The sequence below is a fragment of the Myotis myotis genome, unplaced genomic scaffold, assembly GCF_014108235.1.
Source record: "Myotis myotis isolate mMyoMyo1 unplaced genomic scaffold, mMyoMyo1.p scaffold_m19_p_1, whole genome shotgun sequence".
NCBI lineage: Eukaryota > Metazoa > Chordata > Mammalia > Chiroptera > Vespertilionidae > Myotis > Myotis myotis.
Window position 1 is genome coordinate 60,340,817 of NW_023416313.1, and position 23,612 is coordinate 60,364,428.

Consider the following 23,612-nt stretch of genomic DNA (forward strand, 5'->3'; position numbering starts at 1 on the left):
CAACATAAAAGCTAAAGAAGTAGCATAAACAAATGAACTTGAGCAATAATAAGTCTTGCATATATGTAGTAAGTAGATCAGGCATGGGAACATGAAGGTCAGGGAGGAAATTAGACCAATTGACAAATACATTTTATGTTTGAGTATAGAGAGAGATAAGATTTACTTATAGGGTTAAGAAAATTATGGAGAGCTTTAAAAACTAGTCAGAAACACCAATGTGATTTTTTTTTCCTTTCTGCAGGATATTTTTTATTTTGAGCCACAGGTGTACTTTAGGGGTCATGCAGCAAGTGGCTTATAAATAAAACCAGAGTCTATGAATGGTGTCATCATATTAAGAGGCAGAATCGCTGGAGTCTCTCCTTAGATAAAGAGCTTGCATTGCTGGACTCCAGGGCATGGTCTTATTTATGGGATACCTGAGATATACCTCGCTCCGATTAACATGACCATGCTGCTCACCACAAAAAAGCCCAAGGGTAGACTGCTGAAGATACTAGGGTCACCGCTTTCTGAAGCCTCAGTTGTCACCCAGCCCATCGACTTCATCACAGCTTTCTTCCAGATAGAATAACGGACTTCACTTTCCTCAGCATTGATCTGGGGTTCAAACCTTTCCTCTATGAAGTCGGTCAAATCCTCAGGGTCCAGACTCCAAACCCCGACTCCCTCCGCGGCCCCTGCTGCCATGGCGGCGCCCAGGGCCGTTATTTCGGGCATGGTGGGCTTCACTACGGGGATGCACAGAATATCTGCCTGCAGCTGCATGAGGACTTTGTTGTTGGTCATTCCTCCGTCCACCTGCAGATGGCTGAGTGGAATCCCACAGTCGCGGTTCATGGCATCCAAAATCTCTCGGGTTTGGAAGCAAACGGCTTCTAAGGCAGCAAAAGCAAGATGGCACTTGTTGGTGAACTGAGTGAGCCCGCAGATGATCCCTCTGGCGCTGGGATCCCAGTAAGGGGCATATAACCCGGAAAAGGCGGGGATGAAGTAGCAGCCATAAGAGGTACCCACTTCTTTAGCCAGCTTTTCAATTTCCTCCGAGCTGCTTATAATTCCAAGATTGTCTCGTAGCCAGCGAACAAGAGCACCCGCGATGGCGACAGACCCTTCCAGGGCGTAGCACACGGGTTTGTTTCTGCCGAGCTTGTAGCCCACCGTGGTCAGCAGGCCGTGCTCAGAAAACACGCACTTGCGGCCGGTGTTGCACAGCAAGAAGCAGCCTGTGCCATACGTGTTTTTGGCTTGCCCGTCCTGGAAGCACATCTGTCCCACCAATGCGGCCGACTGGTCGCCCAAACACCCCGAGATGGGCACCCCTTCCAAGGCCCCGGCCTTCATTAAGCCGTAGATCTCGGAGCAGCTCCGGACGTTGGGAAGAATGTTCATTGGAATTTGAAAAAATTCACAGAGCTCTTTATCCCATTTCAGAGAGTGGATGTTGAAGAGCATCGTCCTGCTTGCATTTGTCACATCCGTGCAGTGGACGCCTCCCTCCGCGCCTCCCGTCAGGTTCCAGATGAGCCAGGAGTCAACGGTCCCAAAGAGAGCTCTCCCTTCTTCCACAGCCTTTTGAATGCTTTCCACATTGTCCAGCAGCCAACGAAGTTTCACGGCGCTGAAGTAAGTGCTCAGGGGAAGGCCCGTCTTGGTCTTGACAAAGTTATTATTCACGGGAATCTTCTTGCTGAGGTTCTCAACGGTAGACTGGGTTCTGAGGTCAAGCCACACAACCGCGTTATAGAGCGGCTCCCCGGTGACCCTGTCCCAGACCACAGTGGTTTCCCGCTGGTTGGTGATGCCGATCGCTTTGACGTTGGAAAGGTCAACGTTGAACCGTTGGAGTTTCTCACATGCTTTGTCTATGCACTCGTAGACCGACAGCAGGATTTCCTTAGGGTTTTCCTCCACCCATCCTTCTTTGGGAAACTCCTGTTTTATTTCCACCTGGTGATGACAAAGTAGTTCGGCTGTCTTTGAGTCGAAAACCAAGAAGCGCGTCGAGCTGGTGCCCTGATCCACTGCCCCCACCAACAGCCCCACATCTGTTCTCTTTGCCGCTGCCATGAAACCTGCTTCCGGGTGGGCTGGGGGACGCGGCCGGTTTCCCCGGTGACGGCCGCGAGGGGGCGGGGCTGGGTGGGGGGAGGGGAGGAAGGAGCAGGCGCAGAGTCCTGAGGGCGCGAGGCCCAGTGTGACCCAAGAACACCAATGTGATGTTTTAAAATTGCTGCCTCTCTTATAACGTTTTCTGCTTTACGACTTCTTTATGCAACCGATATTTATCGAGGGGCTGTTATGTGCTACCTACTGTAGTAGGTTTATTGACAGGATCGCCCCCAAATTCATGTTTACCTGCAACCTGTGAATTTATGGAATTAGGATCTTTTCAGGTGCAAAGATCAGGCATACTGGATCAAGTTGGTGCCCTAAAGCCGATGACCGGTGTCGTTATAAGGTGAGGGGAATTTGGGGATAAAGGGAAACAGAGACACTGGTATACAGAGAAGAAGGCCACGTGACAATGGAGGCAGAGTTAGGAGGGTTGCAGCCACAAGGGCAGCCGTGCCAAAAGCAAGGAGAGGTGCATGGGACACATTCTTTCTCAGATCCTCCCAAAGGGACCAAGCCCACCGACGTCTTGATTTTGGACTTCCAGCCACCCAAACCATGAGAGAATAAATTTCTGTTGTTTTAAGCCACCTCATTTGTGGTGACTTGTTCCACCGGCCCTAGGAAACGAATGCAGAACTATGCTAGATGTTAGAGATGCAACAGAGAGGAAAACATAAAAATTTCTGCAATTAGCTGTCTTCATATGTTGTCTTTCCTCCTAGACTTTAAGTTCCTGGAGAGAGGATCTCTTTCTTACTGATCTTTGGTTTCCATAAAGTTCCTTATACCTAGTAGATGCTCAGAACATGAAGATTCAATGAGTAGTGGGCTAGATAATGAGGAACACTTAGAAGAAGATTTGACTTTGGATGGTGGGTACACAATGCAATATACAGATGATGTATCATTAGAATTGTTCGTTACAAAACCAATGTCACCCCAATAAATGTAATTTAAAAAATAAAAAAGAGAAATATTGTACAGTTACAAAAGGGCCAACAATTAAAATTAAGGAAATGTTGCAGATTTCATGGTCAAATAAATCCTACGATTAAGCAAAGGTCTTTCTTGAAAGAATGTTGCACTTCTAAATGTTCTAATATAGGCTGCCAGAAAAAAAAAATTTAAAGGTTTCTAGGAGAGTCTAACTACCTTTAGGGAATATCAATTATGTCTTGATTTAGAAAATGGTACACTTAACTTTTTTAAGTTATTCCAGTGTATTGTAGAAAAAGCCATAAGACAATGTAGGTATTTAACCTTTCTTGACCTAAGTTAGAAAAGACAATATCTAGCATATATATATTTCTTTCCAGTTTATAGGTTTTATGATTCCTGAACTAAGTAAAAACATAAGAGCTGTAGGAAAATGGGTAAGTGGCATGTTTTTGTTTCCAGCTGAGATGGGTTCATTTTAGAATTTAGACATGTTTAGGCAGTGTTGGCGGGACAGACATCTCAGAACTCTATTCGGTGACTGTCTGAAGCCTCCTGGAAAGGAGCTTATACTAAAGAAGAAGTTGACTTCATAAGGGAGGTTTAAAGCCATGGACTTGTGTGGAAACTGTGGGGTATGAGTGTGTAGAGCTCATAATGTCCTCTGACCTTGTCCTTTATGGCACACACATATCATAATTCCCCAACACAAACCCAGAGATTTGTACTACCTGAGTCCTAACAGTGAAGCTCAATGGGAAAAATTAAACAAGACAAGTATTTCCTTCAAGTCTCAGAGACAAAGAAAGAATTAGGCAACACTCTCTTGGGCCTAGATAGAAGAGTTAATGTAAAAGACGCTTTCTCTTGGCCTTTTGAACAACAATACGGAAGCAATAGCCACTATAGACACTAGTGACCCTCACATCAATCATTGGCAGCCTCCAATGATTAGAGGATAGAAACAAAATGATTGTATATTTGAGAGGCAATGACTTGATGGTGAACAGAAGACTTGAACAAAAATTAAAATAAGAGGTAGGCCAACTGGAGCTGATAGCATCTGCTAACTCTAGTGAGGACACTTGTAAGAATATTATTTCATTCAAAACCTTTGTGGACTCAGGCTTCCACAAAATTTATTTTTGTCAATTTATCAATATAAGAAATTGTTATGTATAAAATTATCATTATAGGTGTCTAAAATACATTAAGCCAACATATAAAATATTATTTCTTACCTTTTCCTTTGTTTATTTCTACTATTCCATAGAATAGTGTATTACAGAGATAAATATCCCAAATTCTAGTTCAGAAGCCACACTTTTTATAGAAGAGTATAATTGCATCGTTTTTGGCAAATTTATAAACCTGTGTTGTAATGTTGAAAAAACTATGTATTGCATATAGTATTGATTTTAGTGTGTAATCAGTGCTGGCTATAGTTCTCCACTGGCCATAAGAAAAACTCTTTTAATTACCTTTGAAAATTCACTCATGTCACATAAACACACACATATTCAAGTATACCAAGCATACACACACAAAATTACTACTCAGAAATAAGGCAGGATTTTAGCCTATTTTGTACAAGTGAATCACAGTTCTTGACATATATTAAGTGCTCAATAAAATAATAATTACTATCAATATCATCATCATGGCAATTATTAAGAAGTGTCACTGACTTATGAATAAGCCTTACTGGAAAGTCAGAGCCTATCATCTTCATCCTAGATAATACTCTAAGAAAGCGTGCTCAGGGGAAGGGTTAGTAGATTTGTGTTGCTTTATCAGAAAATAATTTGTGAATATGGTTACTTTAAGACAAACCATAGGGAGTAGGTGAGGAGACATGCTCTTAGAACTTTGCTTCAAGAACCCCTTAGTTCAGCCTGCTCCTCCTTCCAGCCTGTTCACTATTTAAATCCTCGTACCTTTGGCTTTTTCTAGCAAGAGGTGGTATCGTGTGCCTTGAGGTCTAGGCTCTGATTCCAGATGTGCAATGGCTTTAATCCTAGCTCCATCAGTTGCTAGCTTCATGACCTTGGGCAATCTATTTAACCTCAGGTAATTAATTTCCTTTATCTATAAGTTTATGAAAGCACCTAGCTAATAGGTTTATTGTGAAGATTAAATTTTACAAAATTTTAATAAAAGTTTATAGCACATAGTAAATCCTTGGTATAAACCAGCCCTTTGTATTGACTGGCTTTATAGTTGGTCTTCGTTTGGTGATAACTCTATACTCTCTGACTTTAGCTGTGACTCAGTCCTCCTTTCTGTCTCCCCCCCCCGCCCCTTAGTCCAATCTCTCATGCTAGTTTGGTTGGCATTTTTTATACCTCCCAATGGGCTGCTGTTTTTCTTAGTCTATGGCATACTTATTTACACTGCAACCCAGCTATTTAAGTTCTAAAAGAGGGTCTCATGAGTCGGAATAAGAAGAGCCCAAAGATCATGGTTCTATATGAACTGTTTATGAAATGTTTTCTCCTTATGACACATGCATGATTTACCGAGAAATAAGTATTGATTTATCCTGATCATTGCATAAATAATTAATACAGTAGGTCCTCAAATAATGTCATTTTGCTCAATGTTGTTTTGTTATAATTCAATGAAATGTTATAGGAACTTAACTCTTATTTATATATCTATATCAATTAGTGTATGGTAAATTTGGTTTCAATACACATCATTTTGCCATAGTTCCAAGAACCTATCAACAATGTTAAGTAAGGACTTACTGTACTATGAGTATGTGCTTCCAATAACCCCTTGAAGAAAAAGAATTACATGGAAAGCTGCTTCTTAAAAATGACAATTTTATTATTAGGAATTATTTATTTAAGTGTTGCATAATATAGACAAAAGATAGTTGGTGACAAAAAAGTAGGACTTTGTATGTTCACATATTTTAATTTAACAATTTGGGTTGGTGGAAAAAATATAAAACAAAGACTGAAAATAGTGCAAGGTGATGACCCTATTACTTTTTGGGCTCAGAACTTTGCTAAGTACTATGTGCTCTTCTACCTTCTTAAACATATGAGCATGGTTTCAATAACTCTCTATCATCTTATCATGTTGGTATGTTTCTATTAAATGATTATGGTTTCAATAACTCTCTATCATCTTATCATGTTGGTATGTTTCTATTAAATGATTATTATCTTTATTATGGATCATATTTTCTAGTTTCTTTATATGCCTAGTAATTTTTTATTGGATGTCAAACATTGTGATTTTTACCTGGTTAGGTAATGAATTTTTTATTTTTGTTTTGCACTCCTAAATGTATCCTTAAGCTATGTTTTGAAATGCAGGTAAATTATTTGGAATTAGTTTGAACCTTTGAGGGTTGTTAGGTGTGATCAGAGCAGTTTCTGATTTAGGGCTTATTCTGTCTGCCACCAAGACCATATCCTTCTGAGCATTCTACCTGATTTACCATGGGTTATGAGGGGTTTTCTCTCTGCATTGTACAAACAAAAGTTGTCCCCAGCTCTGAATGAGCTTCAGGATTTCAGGATTGTCTCTCTGCTCCTTATGATTATTTCTCCAGCCTCAGAAAGTGTTCTCATGCACATATGCACTTAGCTTAACACTTGTGAGGAATCCTTAACAATACCTGAATCTCTCTCTCTCTCTCTCTCTCTCTCTCTCTCTCTCTCTCTCTCTCTCTCTCTCTCCTCTTTCTCTCTCTCTTCTCTTGTAGTCCGCTACGTGAATGCTAGCCACTTTAATCTCTTCTCACACTCAACTCTATCTCTTCAACTCAAGGGAGACAGACACTGAGCTTTTTTACCTAAACTCCCTTTCCCTACTCTACAGGCTGAACGTTTCCTCCAGGCTATCAGTTGAGGCTATTGTAGGGCCCACTTCTCAGGAATCATTGTCCTGCACTTATTGATATTTCATTCTGAAAAACATTGTTTTACATACTTTATTTCCTAATGTTGATTCAGATGGGAAGGTTAAGTCTGGTCTGTGTTAATTCCATTTGGGTTAGAGATGAGAATTCCCCCAAGTAACTTCTCTTAATCATGGTTTCTAGACAGTAAATTTGATTTTTTTTTAGACTTTACTGGATTGGAGCATAAAACAAAACTATGCTGAAGATATAGTGGGATAATTTTCATAACAATACTGAAATATAAGACATCTGGAGATAAGTTAACCGGCTAGACAAGACTAACTGTACTTGGTACTTGACTGAGATTTGATAATTTAGTAGGAAGGCATCATTTAGGGTCAGTGTATTTTGGATTGTTAGGCTTTTAAAAAATGTGGAAAGCATTTTTCATTATATATTTTTGGGCCTGCAACCAAAACTACTTATCAGCTGTTCAATTACACCTGAAATTTGGCCTTCCCCCAACTCTTAGATATTCTTCTGGCTCTCTCTGTTCAGAATGGGAGTAGAAAACCTTTCCAACTGAGAAGATTCACAAACACTGAGTTTAGGTTTTGTCCCTACTTATGTTTTCATCTTGAGTATAAGATTAGAGGAAGTATAAAGCCAAAATAATAGAGAGAGAAGTTTATATCATGAGCCTTGCCAGCACCAAACTCCAATTCAGTATTGTGCGGTTACTTTCCTTCCGACACCCACCTTGATTCAGGTTCTTTTCTCAGTGAGGACACATTGTCACGCCAGCTGAGCTGAAACCAAATGCTTTGTTAAGGGTTCACCGTTTCCTCAGAGAGGAGAGTGATGACAGCCAGGAGACCCTCTGTTCTCAATGTATAAATAGCTTCTCTCATATTTCCTTCATGGCTATTTATAGACCATGGGGAACTAGAATATGGCCAATTTGTCATCCAATGCCGCACATTTCAGAAAAACTGAAATCATTACAAGCTACCTCCATTCTGTTGCTTGTAAAAATCCCAACCATAATCTCTTCCTGGGCTGATAAACCTGAGAGTCAGATAGATGATCATGAATGGTTTCTCTGAATTTATATGGAAATTTCACATCAACATGAAAATATGAAGAAGAAATTTCATTATCTACAGTGTTGGTGTTGAATTCATACAAAGTATTTCTTTGAGTTTTCCCAGGTAAAGGAGAAACTGCCTTAAGAGTTGTAACTCATTTTCTTTTTCAGTTTGCGTTGGCCTTCAATAAACTTGAAAATTTTGATACAAATATTCCCCCACTTTTATGAAAAAAAAAACTATTTTAGTACCTGTTTTTGCTAAACAAAAAAAATTCAAAGAGGATTTTTACTTTTACAAAAAAAAGGTGAAAAGTGAAAATAGCATTTAATTTTGTTTTGCAGTGAGCTGTTACAGAAGTGAGAGTGGCCCCACTAAACTCCTTCCCTGGGAACTACGCCCAGCATCTCAGCATCAAGCTATCACAGCTTTGAACTTGTCTGTGAGCATCTGCACTTTATCTGCATTTATTTTGTGCAAGACATGTTCTAAAGTAATTGCTTCTTTGATTTATGTCATTTTGGTTTACGAAACGTTCATAGGAATGCCCTACTTTAAGTTAGTGGAGGAGACATGTAGTTTTAATTTTTCTGATAAAATTGAGTCTCCAGTCCTCATCCTGAAATTTTGTATCAGATATTTATTTTAATGTTTTAAAATATAAGCTCATGAACACCTTTTTGGGAAACATAATTGGAATTTCAGAATGTTAAATTTGCAGGAGCTGAGAAAACACAGTTTATTATCCCAATTTGTATAATTTAAGAAAAGAGGCTCAGAAATACTATGTAAATTATATACTTAGTAGCTAGCAGAGTCAGTACTAAAACAAAGGTGTTCTCAATTTAAGCTCAATTCAAGCTAAAACATAATCTAGAAGTTTATACTTGTACAAATTTTGCTGTCGGTTTTAAACTTAGTATTGTTGCCTGCGATTTGTTCTATGTGGGTGATATTTGTTCCTCCTGGCTGGACTCCAAGATCTAGGGAACTCTTTAATCTTCCAGTATTCATTAAACAAGTAAATAAATCACAGGCTAAAACTGGACTTAAAAAGCCAATTATTTATTATCAATGGCAATGTCTAACTTACTTACCACCCTCCCCACCCCCAGAATATGAGAGGCTTATCCTATTTTGAAATCCTAGAATTATTTGGCATTTTACATAGTACTTTTTAATCACAATTATGTTAGTATGTTTAATTTAGACTAGCACATTTAACATTTACTCAAAGAATGTTGTATAAAACTGGCAAATTCTCTTCCTACTCCAACCATAACACACACACACACACACACACACACACACACACACGCGGCACGCACATATAAATTTAACACAAATTTTTGTCATGGAGATGGTTGGGAAACCTAATTAAGGTGATTGACGATGTGGGACTTGTGTTTCTTGTGACACTCAGACTTTCTTATGCTGATTGACATGTGGGAATTGTGTTTCTTGTGACACTCAGACTTTCTTATGCTGATCCCCGGAAGGCCTGTGATGACAGGACCCCTGCTCTGCCTGAGAGAAGGCCACCTCCCTTACCCCTGGGTGAGCCTTATCTCACAAACCCTTTCAGTGGTTCCCCCCAGGAGACACATTCCTGAACCATTGCAGCACTGAAATTACTTTCTCATCCGTAAAGCACCCTTCATTCTGTAGTACTTTCAAATGATCTCGCTAATATTTAAAATAAACTGATTCATGTTCACAACTTTTCATTCTATGCTCCCCAGTGAAGTAGGTGGTAATGGGAAGTGAAATAATATCAAGGAATAAGCACAGGGATGGAAAAACCAAGGAGAAGGTGGGGCTGAAGGAGAAATTGGGCAACAGCCTCTGCATGTGGAATTCTTGGGTTAGCAGTTGTCCTGCTGAGTTGGAGAAAATAGCCCCGCGTGATGAGAGCTGTGGTGGTAGCACAATCTAGGCCAGTGATGGCGAACCTATGACCCGCGTGTCAGAGGTGACATGCGAACTCATTTTTTTGGTTGATTTTTCTTTGTTAAATGGCATTTAAATACATAAAATAAATATCAAAAATATAAGTCTTTGTTTTACTATGGTTGCAAATATCAAAAAATTTCTATATGTGACACGGCACCAGAGTTAAGTTAGGGTTTTTCAGAATGCTGACACGCCGCGCTCAAAAGGTTCGCCATCACTGATCTAGGAACTCCCCCTCCAGTGCTGGGCATGGTCTGAAAGGGAACTGATGCCCAAGAAGGAGAGTTAGAGTTGCTGACAGGTGATAGCAGTTAATTCAAGGAAAGCAGATAAAAGGCAATGAGAACAAGTTGTGGTAGATTGGGAAAGGAAAAAGAGTAATTTACCTAAATTATCACAGATGATAAAAATCAACCTCTCAACCTAGGTCAGTGATGGCGAACCTTTTGAGCTCAGCGTGTCAGCATTTTGAAAAACCCCAACTTAACTCTGGTGCCGTGTCACATATAGAAATTTTTTGATATTTGCAACCATAGTAAAACAAAGACTTATATTTTTGATATTTATTTTATGTATTTAAATGCCATTTAACAAAGAAAAATCAACCAAAAAAATGAGTTCGTGTGTCACCTCTGACACACGTGTCATAGGTTCGCCATCGCTGACCTAGGTGCTACTAGCTCCATTTTACAAAAAAACGAGGTGGAAGCATTAGTCAAATATAAGTCTACCTGGTTTCAAAGCCATGTTCATTCTCCTCTATGACACTGCAGAAAGCCCAGGGTCCCAGATTCAACAGCCAAGCCCGGAGCATATCTTTAGCTAGTAACATCAAGAAGCATGGGATTAAGTGTGAGGCGGTTCTGCAGATTTTAATCACAGTTTGTAACTGTGCATACCATTGGTTCTCTGTATTCTACTTCCTCTGGGTTCCGACTTTTAAGTGTCAGACAGCGTTAACACACTTCCCAGTAACTTCAGCTAGACTTTGGAGTCCTTACTGTCTAATACTTTAGGTAATAATAACACCTTTAATAAAAACAAACCCACAAAATTGAGGATTACATTTCTCTTTCTCTCTCTGAATAAGAAATCACTCAGAATAGAAGAAAAAGTACCAGCCTCTGTCTCTGCTGCTTAATGTGGATGTCGCTGGCCTCAGGAGTCTATTGAGCAGCAGGTATGCCTGGTCCGAATTGAAATGTGGTTTAAGTGTAAAGTACACACCAGACTTTGAAGACTTAGTTTGCAAAAAATATCAAGTATCTCAATAATTTTGTTATTGATTAAATGGGAAGTGTAATAATTTGGATATATTCACTTAAATAAAATATATCATTAAAATCCATTTCACGTGTTTCTTTTTACTTTTTTGGTATGGTTACTGGAAAATTTAAAATGACATGTCTGGCATCATGTTTCCATTGGATGGTGCTAGTCTATATTGTCCCCAACTCTACCCCTCCTGGGGCACATTCTATAATATATTTCAGTTTCCTAGGTATTTCCCCAGTTTAGAAAATGCCTAGTTAAGTATTTTATACATAACAGATTCCATGCTTTTCTGTTTCAAGAGATACTTCAGTTTTCCATATATTTATCAGTTCAGGGAATGCCCAGTTATGCCCAATTTTGTATTTCTAAGGACCTAGATATGGCAATATCTGATCCTTCCCTGGGCAAACCTACAAATGGTATACAGATTATAAAAAGGAATTTTACTAAGAATACAGGTAAACAAAATAATTCAACCAAAATAAATTGCTACATGTAGGTATTTAATATTTTAACTTGATGGACATTTTGGCTGGTGTTCATTTATTCCTCTTTTCACTCATTCATTTATTCCACAGATGTTAACACGGGCTTCCTGAGAAAGCTGCCTGTTATGTAAGGCTGTCCCAGGCCACAGGGACTGAAGAAGTTCAGGGAATGCAGGACACACGGTCAGTTGTAGAAAATGTTCTAACATAGGTTACTTATTATATTAAACACTCTCAACGTGTGGTTTTGAGCTTTCATTTATGCATGTCTTAAAAAAAAAAAAAAAAGGAACCTGCCTGATTTTTAATGGTTCTTTGTCTAGGCTGGAAGACCTCTCAAAAAAGGGAACAGACATGGAGTTTTTATTTTTTCATATAAGGAAATGTTCCCTAGGCTTTAGAGCAACAACAAAATTCCCTGAAATATTTTTGGCTCTGTGAAGGGTTATATAATATTAAAGGGATTGTTTATATTCATTCTAATATTATGTTGGGGCTCATTGTGCCTTTGAGACTTGTAATAAGCTCATAATGCATGCTTCTAGTAATAAGCTGAGATTTTCATTAATACAGACAATCTCTCCTACCTCACTAGGTCCTTTTACTGAATTGGGTTTTTACCTATCTTTTCACATCTGTATTTCCTCAGTCTATCAGGTAAAATAATTTTTGAGTGTTATTTTGAAAAGAAGAATAAAAAACAATCAAGTATGATGAAGTGGGTAGATAAAAAAAACACCCGATGTGCCTAAATTAACTGTTGAGAGACAGTAAATTATTTTCTTTTAAAGGTTTGTTGTCAGAAAAATTTCAGGCCACCGTCCAAAGTAATCAAAGCACAAATCATAGTCAGCACTAGTCATCAAAACAAGTTACTGCCGCCTAAAAATAAGAATATGGTACTTTCTTTGTATGGAGAAATAGATCCATAGAAAAACTTTCACTATCTTCATGAGCATCATCGCCAAGTACCCAGACCTCAGCCACGGTGGATATCAAAAACAATGCTTGCAGACTAGCACTGCCAAGACAAGACTCTCAGTTTTATGTTTTCTTTCAGTAACAAAAACATGTAGTCAGTATGAATTATTTCATAAAATTTGGGCATATAAATATATTTTTCTAAATAGAATTAAATCTGATACCCATTCTATTCTCCTGGGCTTTGGAATTTCTCAGGTACAAATTTTTCTGTTTCTTTTTTTTTTCTTCTTCTTTTTTTTTTTTTCCTGAGGGCTGAGGCACTCAGCTGCCAACTTGCCATTTCCATTTAGATATGTAATAGAAGTTTTAAACTCAATATGTCCATGAATTCTTTTCATCCCCCAAATACTTTCAGACTTCCACATATCAGTTATGACAACTTTATTTTTTGAATTGTTCAGGCCAAAAACCTTGGAGTCATGCTTGATTTCTCCCTTTCTCTCAGACACTCTTTAGTCTGTTTGCTGGGGATTCATGTGGGTTCTATCTTTAGCATGTGTCTGCATCCCACCTTTGTCCATGTTACCACCCTGGTCCCAGCAATCCCATCATCTCAACTGAATTACTAAAATACTTGACCTGTAGAGTCCCTTTATAGCAAGATAGTCAGAGCAAAGCTGTTAAAACATTTGTCATGGCTTATGACTCCTCTGCTCAAAATCTTGCAATGTCTCCCCATTTCATTGAGAATTGAAGCCACTAGAGAAAACTACAAAGTCTTAGATGATTCACTTCACTCTTCCCTGTTATTTCTGACTTCATTATCTATCATACTTTCCATCATTAACTATGCTTCAGCAATATTAGTACCTAAGCCAGACACTCTCCCACCTTAAGGTCAAGGTCAGTTTACTTGTTCTCTGTTCCTAGAAAACTCTCCCCCCAGTTATCAGAGGCGGTAACTACCTGACCTCCTTCACATTGTCACTCAAATCTCATTCTCTCAATGAGGTTTACTCTGCTATTCCTACAGCCATGTGCCACTGCCTTCCTATATTCTTAATCTCCCTTACCCCACTTTATTTTTTTTTCTTGTATTTTTAGATCAAATGAGTTTAACAAGTACCTTTTTATCTTTTGAGATAATTTGACAGACTAAATAGCCAAAGAATAAGTAAACATATCAGGGAGGAAAGAAGTTTCACTCCACCCTCCTAGAGTCACTGGCTGGGTCTGAAAATTAAACTAACAAAGACAAATTAACAAGAGAAAGCATATAAGTTTATTTGACATATGTTTTATGTGACATAGGGAGCATCAGAAGGAAATGGAGACCGAAAGAAATACATCTGGTTATTTTTATGCTAGGTTGGGCGAAGAGTGGCCAGTTATGGAGAAATATGGGATGTTAAGGAGTATGAGGTAAGTGTGGTAAATTGGGGAGCCTTACCAAGGCCTGTTTGTTCAGAGTCTTCTTGGCGTCTCTTTGTCTTCAGAGATAAGGAGGCTTCTTTCCTCGGGTATGGGAGGGCACATCTCACAGCGGGGTTTTATGACCCGTTTCAGACAGAGTGTGGAGTGGAGGTCAGAGTGACCTTCCTGCTGCTGCTGTTTTATCAAACGTGTTCAAGCTTAAAATATTCAAATGCCAAAGGGCCATATTTTAACCCTATCACATAAAGAAGTGGAATACTAAAATGAACAGATTAATTAGTCATATCCATATGGATTTCTATACATGACAAGCAGATACTACAGGTTCTTTCTTTCCTTGTGGCTTTGGACACTTAGCACAATTACTTACGTCCTTGAGAACAAATAGAAGACTTTATTTGGGTGTTTATATGGTGGTGTTGGATGGGGGGACAGACTTAGTTAGGAGTCTTGTCCTCCTGACTTGGATCTGTTTCTTTTACTCACTAGCTCTGTGAATTCTACCTCTCTAACCAAGCCTTGGTTTACTGTGAAATGGGATTGAACCTACTTGATAGAACTGCTGTATGTGACAATGAGTAAATGCTCATGCAAGATGGAGTGAGCATAATGCTTGGCACATTTTTGGCATTTAGCGAATAATAATTACTGTAATTAATACCTGAGGATTGGGATAGTAGGTAACTTAAATAATGTATAAGGAGATCAAATATAGATGCCTTTCTAGACCTTTCTATTACTTTGAGATAACTTTGAAAATAATTTCCATGGAGAATTCTCAATGGAAGGTAGCAATGAAAGTAAGTAAACAGGATCTGCAAAAGACTATTTGAACTCTTTAAATTGGTTTCAGATCCATCATAGATGAGACAAACTTTAAAATAAATAAGCACTCTTGCATAATTTGCATTGCAAAATTATCTATCACTGACATTTTAGAATGCTTTATTATGTATTAATTCCACAGTATTGGCATTAAAAGATTTAATATTTTTCTCCAATAACTAACTAAGTATGCCAAGAAATAATATGGGTAACGGGAAAACTCAGGTTGAAACTGTCTTTGAAGGTATTAAATATCCTTATTTAAACTACATGAAGCTATATTAAATCGCTTCATAATTACTTAATGGCTTTCATCTGTTTTTTGTTTGTTTGTTTGTTTGTTTTTTGTTTTTGCAACTTCCTGGAGTGAATTCTTGGTAATTAGCATTAAGACAATAGATAAGATACCTGAACAAGTCAAAAAATTTCAGAAAGATGGTGGCATCATAGTCATGCTTTCCTCATTCTCCTAAATAGTGAATCTTCTAGCACAATCCTAATTTTGAGGAGTGCAGGCAAAGCAGGGCAGTGTGTGGGAGTAGATTGCTTTATTCCAGGGGTGGGCAAACTTTTTGACTGGAGGGCACAATGGGTTCTTAAACTGGACCGGAGGGCCGGAACAAAAGCATGGATGGAGTGTTTGTGTGAACTAATATAAATTCAAAGTAAACATCATTACATAAAAGGGTATGGTCTTTTTTTTTTTTTTTTAGTTTTATTCATTTCAAACGGGCCGGATCCGGCCCGTGGGCCATAGTTTGCCCACGGCTGCTTTATTCACTTTGAATACCCAGCACGAAGCACTGGACAGAACACATTGTGGGCATTTTGGCGAAATACCTGCTAAAGGAATGAATAAATGCTAGAGTGAAGAGTGGGCAAATCCTAAGGACACAGAGTGCAAGGTCATGTGGGTAAAACCTGGAACTCTTTTCCACTCCTCTCTTTTCCCATCAGGCAGTGGTTGAATTTCCTCCTTAACTTCTATTCTTTATCAGCTGGGCTAAACTTTGCTTAATGTCTACTGGGATGTAAATTTTGTTTTCTTGCCTCACAAAATGTTTTCTTTGATGTTCAGCCCCAGACCCTTTTGCTGTTCTGTGCAGCTTGAGCTTGCAAGTATAGAAGGTACTATCAGTATTTCAAACAGAGACATCAATGTATTAATTCAAAGGGGGATAATTTTATGGGAATTTCTGTGTTTCCTGGAAGGATCATTCTGGATTTTTCAGGGTCACTTAGGATCATTGAACAGGCTGTCATACTAAAAAAATGAGAAGGCTGCCTTCCGTGCTTTACTAAAAAATCACTACTATTGGGCACATTATTTGTCTTGGCAACTGCCCCAACAGGATAAGTACACTCAAATTTCCACAAGAAACATTACAGCTGATAGCTGTTCAGAGTTCCACAGTATTTAAAACCTTTAGAAAAGAAAGATAATCTATGATTAAATATTCAATTTTACATTATATCTATTTATACAAAACTAGAGGCCCAGTGCATGAAAATTTGTGCACTGGAGGGATCCCTCAGCCCGGCCTGCCCCCTCTCACAATCTGGGAGCCCTCAGGGTATGTCCTACTGATGGCTTAGGCCCGCTCCTTGCAGTCTCGCCTCCCTCTGTGGGAGGTGACGGGGCCATTCAGGGAAAGGTGCTGTCCCCATTACCCCACTGCTGCTGCCACTACTGGCTATGGCTGCCGGCCTTTGGCCCTAGCTTCTTAGCACTGGCCCCGCCCCCCGCCCACTGGTGGGTGGGTGGCAATCTGGGGCCAGGCCAGCTGGGGGAAGGGCTGTGGGAGATTGAGGCACAGCAGGTTGCAGCCCATCCAGCCTCTGCAGAGGTGTGGTGTCAAGACTGGACCTGTGCCGCTGCCTCTGTGGCAGGGGCGGCGGAGCTGGACTGGCCCGCGCTGTGGCCTCTCCCGCACTGCTGGCCCTGGGCCCTGGCAGCTGCCACGGCTTTGTCCAGAAGGATGTCCAGAAGATGTCTGGTCTATCCGGTCTAATTAGCATATTACCCTTTTATTAGTATAGATAGTATCCACAAACACAAGTTACTTTGTATAGTTATCTCTAGGGATGGACATTTTGGGGAATTAAGGAGCAGTTTTGTAAACTGGCAGGCAAGCCTGACACTGTTTGAGACAGTTCTTCCCTCTCACCAGCTTCATTTAATCCTGACCCCAGAAAGCAGTGGTCTTTCTGAAGCTTCACCTAAATGGATTTGCCCAATACCTTTCTTAATCATCTGGAGCTACCAGATGTCAGAATTCCCTGCTGCTATCTCAAGTAGTGACAGTCTTCCACTTGTGGTAAATATAGCTGGTGTTGATTCAGTTGGCTTGTTCTATGCATGGTTCAGAGGGGCTTGGGAAAGAGGCTGAACACATACTGGGGAGTCCTGAGAGACTTGGTCACAGCTGGAAGGGAGCGTGTCTAAAAGAGCCTGCATGACCACAAAGCTTGCATCTTACGCAAAATTTCCCTATAAAGTGGAACCTCCCCCCCACCCCCCAATTACAGATACACTTTTTCTGTGTTTGCAAGGTGATGGGGAAGGCTCATGCTTATCTCCCGTGTCCCATCATCATAAATTACTGCTGTGGGACATGTTTATCACAAACCTATTTTTTTTTTCTTCTTAACAAGGTTGCCTGGATCATCTACTCCAGTGTTTTCAGTGTGTGCTTCTTGGGTGATCTGCATCAACATCTCATGATGCCAAATCTATAAAAAAATGCAGATTTCAGGATTTACCCCAGATTATCTGATTCAGAATCCAAGTCCTGAGCATCTACATTTCAAACAAGCTTCCTGGCTATTTCTGAGGCACAGTCAGTCTGAAACTACAGGCTTAGGTTAAGTTTCATGAAGTTAGCATTCATGTCTATTTTTGTTCGTTGTGGTATATTCAACACATAACATAACACCTGGCAGGCAATAGTGTCTTGTTTTATTTTTTAAATGCAATCTCCTATTAAATCCCAAATATCTACTTCATTTTGCTTCTTAGGGTCCTTATAAATAATGGGAAGACAAATATACTACGTTCTGTAAAGAAAGAGATAGATAATCTTGTTTAATAGATATATTTTCAACTTTTGCAAAATTATGGCTGAGAGTAGCTTATCTGGTTTGCCAAGCCCCTATTTTTTTGCAAGTGTTTTTTGATTTACATGATGGGCTACGGCTACAGCCTTCATGGCTTTGTTGTAATAATGTTACAAGTAAAGAGAACATTAGTGTTGGCTGTCTCTGAGTTACTGAGGAACCAGATACAGATCCCCAAAGCGAGAGATGCTTGCTGCCATCTTACAGAGGTAGGTTTGGGTTGCAGTCATAAAGGGACATGGGTTTCGTAAGGAATTCGACTGAAAGAATTAGAAAAGCAGGTTGAGACTGAAATTAGCACCTCACAGAATTCAATAGCTCCTTCAGGACTGTGTTTTCCAGACAAATATGTTGAAAAGGGAGGGATGTATTCTCAAGAAGAAATGTTTTGTCATGTTTTTAACCACAATTGGCTGACCTTTTCCAAGAAAGAGAATAGATTTAATTTTTTTCCAGATTTGTGAACTACACAATTTATGTACAGTTACTTTGTACCCTTAGGTCTAAAAATGATAAAAGACGATAGAAGTGGTAATGAAAAAGTCCCAAAGACAAGGCTAAATACACATCCAGGCTTGTGGTCGTCCCTGGCTAGAGATGAATGTGGCACGATTTTGAACTAATATTTTGAAGTTTTTAAGGTAAAAACTCAGGTCTGAGCACTTACTTGTGCTGAGCTCTCTGTTCTATATATTTTATTTTATTTAAAAAATATTTTTATTTTATTGTTACCAGTATTACAGATGTCTCCCATTCCCTTAGAAAAGGAAACATGAAGGGTATCCAATGCCATGCTAACCGTGCTCAGACCTGACTTGTAGGTAATGGAGAAATACTGAAGGTTTTTAATCAGGGAAGTGACATGATCACATCAAAGTTTTAGAAAGATTACTCAGGTGGTAATGGAAGCAGACATTGCAGTGGTCATACTGGAATAGTTTTTAGGTGAGAGACCATGTTGAACAGAAGCAACATTTTTGTGATGAGGGTGGAAAGGAGAGATTTGACAAACATTTCATTCCAGTCTCTTAACTCAGTATATTTTTAAGCTTTTCATTTTAAAAACATTTTTCTACCTCTCTAAGAAAACTTATCTGAAATACTTATATATAAAAGTTGCATTTGATTACTAAATGTGATATATTAGCAATTGCATACAATTTATTTCATAGATTTTTAGTTGGGTATATTGAATTAACAAAAGCATGTAGTTGTAAAAAGATAAATAATCATTGTTAAAAAAGAAAAACAGATCCATTTAAAATATACTTCTCAATTGAACTAATTTGGAAGTTTGAAAGAACAGTATTTGATATATTTTTGTCAAAATTATATCACCAATAACATCGTATTATTGTATTCCCTATAATAAATGTAAAAGTCTGAAATAGAGTGCTTAAAATGTAAAAGTAGTAAATTATTTATGACACATTAATGCAATGTGATATGTTATACATTCACTTGTTACTGTACAGCTGATTTTTTCTTTTTGGCGAAAAGGATGTTCCCTAAGCCAGTGTTCCGAAGTCTTGCCAGCATATGGTTGAGAGTAGCACACATACGCTTTAATAATAAACAGTCTTGCACAGTTTTATGAGAGCAGACCCAGGCAGATCCGAATTCCAAGCAAGATGTGTGTGTGTGTGTGTGTGTGTGTGTGTGTGTGTGTGTGTGTGTGATGCATATGTATAGCAGAAGCACCACAAAAGTCATTTTAACCACCAATATAATTTATTATATTAGTAATCACCAAAATGTTAAATTACAGTATATAGCTTATTTGAGCTACATAAAAATATACAAAACATGGAAGTTTGCTTAAGCATTTCTTCAAACACAATTTGAAAACCATAGCCTCAATTAGTCTGTTTCATAATTAACCACATGTTGGCTATGATAACATCTGGAGAATCTTTAATTTCTTCTTTTGTTTCAGCTTAAACTATTACCTAAACTTTTTTACTCTAGGAAATATATTTTGTAGAAAAACCTTTGTGTAGAATGGCTTGTAGTATATTTATATACGAAGGACTTTATTCTCCCTGAGGAAGAAAGAAGTACAGATTGAGTACACCAACTAGGAGTCTTACATTCTGCAGAATACAGGCACTTCAAGAATCTATGATGGGAAGTCAGTACTTATTAGACAAACTTCATTCAGGGAAACATCATTGGATATCTATGCTGGTAGTTCTCCCCCTTGGCTGACCACTGGATTCTGCAGGGAAGCTTTTTTAAAATCCTGAAGCCTGATGCATGGGTTCTTCCCCTAGGGGTTCTGATTTAATTGGTCTCAGGTGAGTTTCAGGGGTTGGTGCCCTTGGGGATTCTGACAGGAAGTTAGTGTTGGAAAACCCAGTTTTATTTGCTAGGCCTTCTTTCGGGTACCAGAGGAATAAAGACTATGAATGTCTCCAATGGGAGAGGAAAATAAAGAGTACTTTAATATATTGTGTTGTGTCAAAAGAAAAGAGACAATATCTAAAATTCTATATTAAATTAAGAAGTTAGCAGTTAAATATGACCTTAGGCTCACTCTGATAGACTAAAAGTAATTTTAATGTTGGAGAAGCTTGGAGAGGCTGGTGGTGGGTTCTTGGGGTTCTGATGGTTGAACTGGAAGTAGGGCTCCCTCAGTGGGGAGGAAATGGTGTGAATGAAAGTCTAGATCCATGAAATATAGTTGAATCAGCCTCTAACTCTGACAATGGACAAGAACGCTTAGGCACTTGAGAAGTCATGTGACCAATTTCCTGAGCCCAACTCCCCAGAATGGATCTATGATCTCTGTTTTGTGGCAACCTGTGTATACTGGAAGGCCTGGGTCTTAGCAGAAAATTCTATATGCTGAAAGAGAGCATTAACTCTTTTAGGTAATAATGCTTGAGTGGATGTAATTTCCTGCACAGAATTTATATAGCTTCAAAAGTTAATGCATCTTCCCAAGTGAGCATCTTAGTCACTTCCCAAGATGAGGATAAGAGCCATTACCTTGTCAGAGTAAAAAAGTCAGCAAAGAACTCTTTCCTCCATGAGGTCTAACAGAGCAAATCAGCTCCATGGAAAGACATTAGTTTTGCCTGAAAGATAGGAGCATGTGGTGAGTGATAAATCAATGAAAACACAACCATAAGCTACTTAGTGACTTATCTGTTACTTATATCTAAAATAAGCTCAAGCAGAAGAGCATTCCCCTTAAGTATACCTTCAGATTCTGCTCTGAGATGCAACCGTAGAATTCTAGGGTCAAACCATACCTTTGATTGCTAGAATAAAATTCCCATTGACACAAAACCTCAGGAAAATTGTGGTTTGCAAAAGAAAGGTAAAAATAGCTACTTCTTTGCTTCCATTTGAGAAAGCTCGTAGATTTTCTTCTATCTGTAACTAAATGAAATTGGACCCTACTTTTCATACTTTACTGTCTTGAAAAGAGGTTTGCTAAATGTGGCTAACTGTATTTTCCAAAAATGGCCAAAGCAATATTCCCAGAACCAGGTGTTCCAGCACTCTGTCATTTCCCCAGTAAGAAGAGTCTATTTCCTCTCCCTTTGAAACTTGGCAGACCTTTGTGATTGCCTAGATGTAAAGAATGTTGTACAAGTGACTTAGTATGTCTATTTCTCTTCTCTTCTCCCTTGAACTTGAGTAGACCTTTCTTACCACCCCAGGGAATAAAATGCAGTGAAATTGATGCTTCTGAGGCTCAGTCATAAAAATTAATACAACTTCCATTTCTCTCTCTCTCTCTCTCTCTCTCTCTCTCTCTCTCTCTCTCTCTCAATGCGGTCGCCATGTTGTGAGGAAGCCAGACCACATGGAGAGACCACGTGTAGATGTTCTGATAGACAATCCCAGCTAGGGTACCAGTCAACAGCCAGCAGTGGCTCTGACTGACAAACATGGGAGTAAGCAAATCTGTAGATGATTCCAGACCCCAGCCTTGGAGCCACCCCAGCTGAGGCTGACTAGAGTCAAGATCCCACCACTGAGCCCTGCCTAAACTGCATATTTGGGAACAAAATAAATCATTTTGTTTTAAGTTATTAAGTGTTGGTTGTGTTTTCCCCCCGCAGCAATAGATAACTGGAACACTAAACAATAATAATGAATATGCTAATTTTCTTTTTCATTTCAAGATTTCATCAGTGGCATTTTGAATAAATTAAAAAGGCTTTTATTAATTAATCAACTCTACTATAAAATAGCAGAAAACAGAAAAAAGATTTAATAACTGTTGCCCTAGCTGGTTTGTCTCAGTGGATAGAGTGTCGGCCTGCAGACTGAAAGGTCCTGGGTTCGATTCTGGTCAAGAGCACATGCCTGGGTTGTAGGCTTGATCCCCAGTAGGGGTCATGCAGAAGGCAGCTGATCAATGATTCTCTCTCATCATGGATTTTTAAAAAATAGATTTTATTGATTTTTTACAGAAAGGAAGGGAGAGAGATAGAGAGTTAGAAACATCGATGAGAGAGAAACATCCTACTGGGGATGTGCCCACAACCAAGGTACATGCCCTTGACCGGAATCGAACCTGGGACCTTTCAGTCCACAGGCCAACGCTTTATCCACTGAGCCAAACCGGTCAGGGCATCATTGATGTTTTTATCTCTCTCTCTCTCTCTTTCCTTTCCTCTCTGAAATCAATAAAAATATATTTTAAAAAAAGAACTGTTGTATAACAGAGGGAGAGGAACCTGTTTCAGAATTACCTCCCACTTCCAACCTCCCATCCTTCTCCATCACCTAAGCTGGTTTGGAATTATGTCTGATTTAATGAGTCTAATTTAATAGCCAACTTATTTAGGGAAGACCAGAGTTGAGAAATTTAAGTAAGGATACCGAAGCCTATACCTGACTGATTTGCTTTAGATATCCTAATTATTATCCTACATAATAAAACCCTAATATGCAAATCAACCCAACACAGAACGACCGGTGGAACAACCGGTCGCTATGATGTGCACTGACCCTAAGGGGACAGAAGCTCAATGCGGGAGCTGCCCCCTGGTCGGGGACAGCGAGCAGGCGGCACCAGGCCACCAGTCAAGGCAGGTGCCAGCGGGGGCCCCTCGATTGCCCCACCCACCGGTCACCCCACAGATTGGCCCTGATCACCGGCCAGGCCTAGGGACCCTACCCTAGATATTGGGAACAGTCTCTTAGATTTAAAAATTAAAACCTGGCAAGGCTACTCTAACACTGAGAAAAACAGGATGATGCAGCGATGATATGCATGGACTCTGGCTTGCACATTTTGTGGTCAGCCCTGATTCTGACACTTATAACTGTGTGACAAAGCCAATGACTTAACTTCTCTCTGCTTCAGTTTTTCCACCCATAAGATGGGGAAAATGTTACTACTGCCTCAGAGGATCATGTTATGTACTACTGTTTATAATCAGGGCAAAAAAATTTAGCTGCCCATACAACAGCCGATGCCTTTCACCTGTATGAAAAGTATGGTCACTGGTGCATGCAGCGTCCTGGATTGAGAGAGGAATGTTCAGATTGTGAGAGGGCACAGGCCAGGCTAAGGGACCTTCCCCCTCTTCCTGTGCATGACTTTCCTGCACCGGGCCTCTAGTTATG

General features: G+C 39.4%; 1 protein-coding gene across 1 annotated transcript; it reads right to left on the reverse strand.

Annotated features, from left to right (window-relative positions):
• Window positions 1-411: 411 nt before the first annotated feature.
• LOC118655057 (glycerol kinase-like) lies at window positions 412-2,073 on the reverse strand. Its single transcript, XM_036306519.1, has one exon. The coding sequence runs from the start codon at window positions 2,071-2,073 to the stop codon at window positions 412-414; it is 1,662 nt and encodes a 553-aa protein (XP_036162412.1).
• Between the last annotated feature and the right edge of the window lie 21,539 nt (window positions 2,074-23,612).

Excerpts from the sequence above, each read along its gene's own strand:
- LOC118655057 (XM_036306519.1), bottom strand. The coding sequence starts at position 2,073 with ATGGCAGCGGCAAAGAGAACAGATGTGGGGCTGTTGGTGGGGGCAGTG.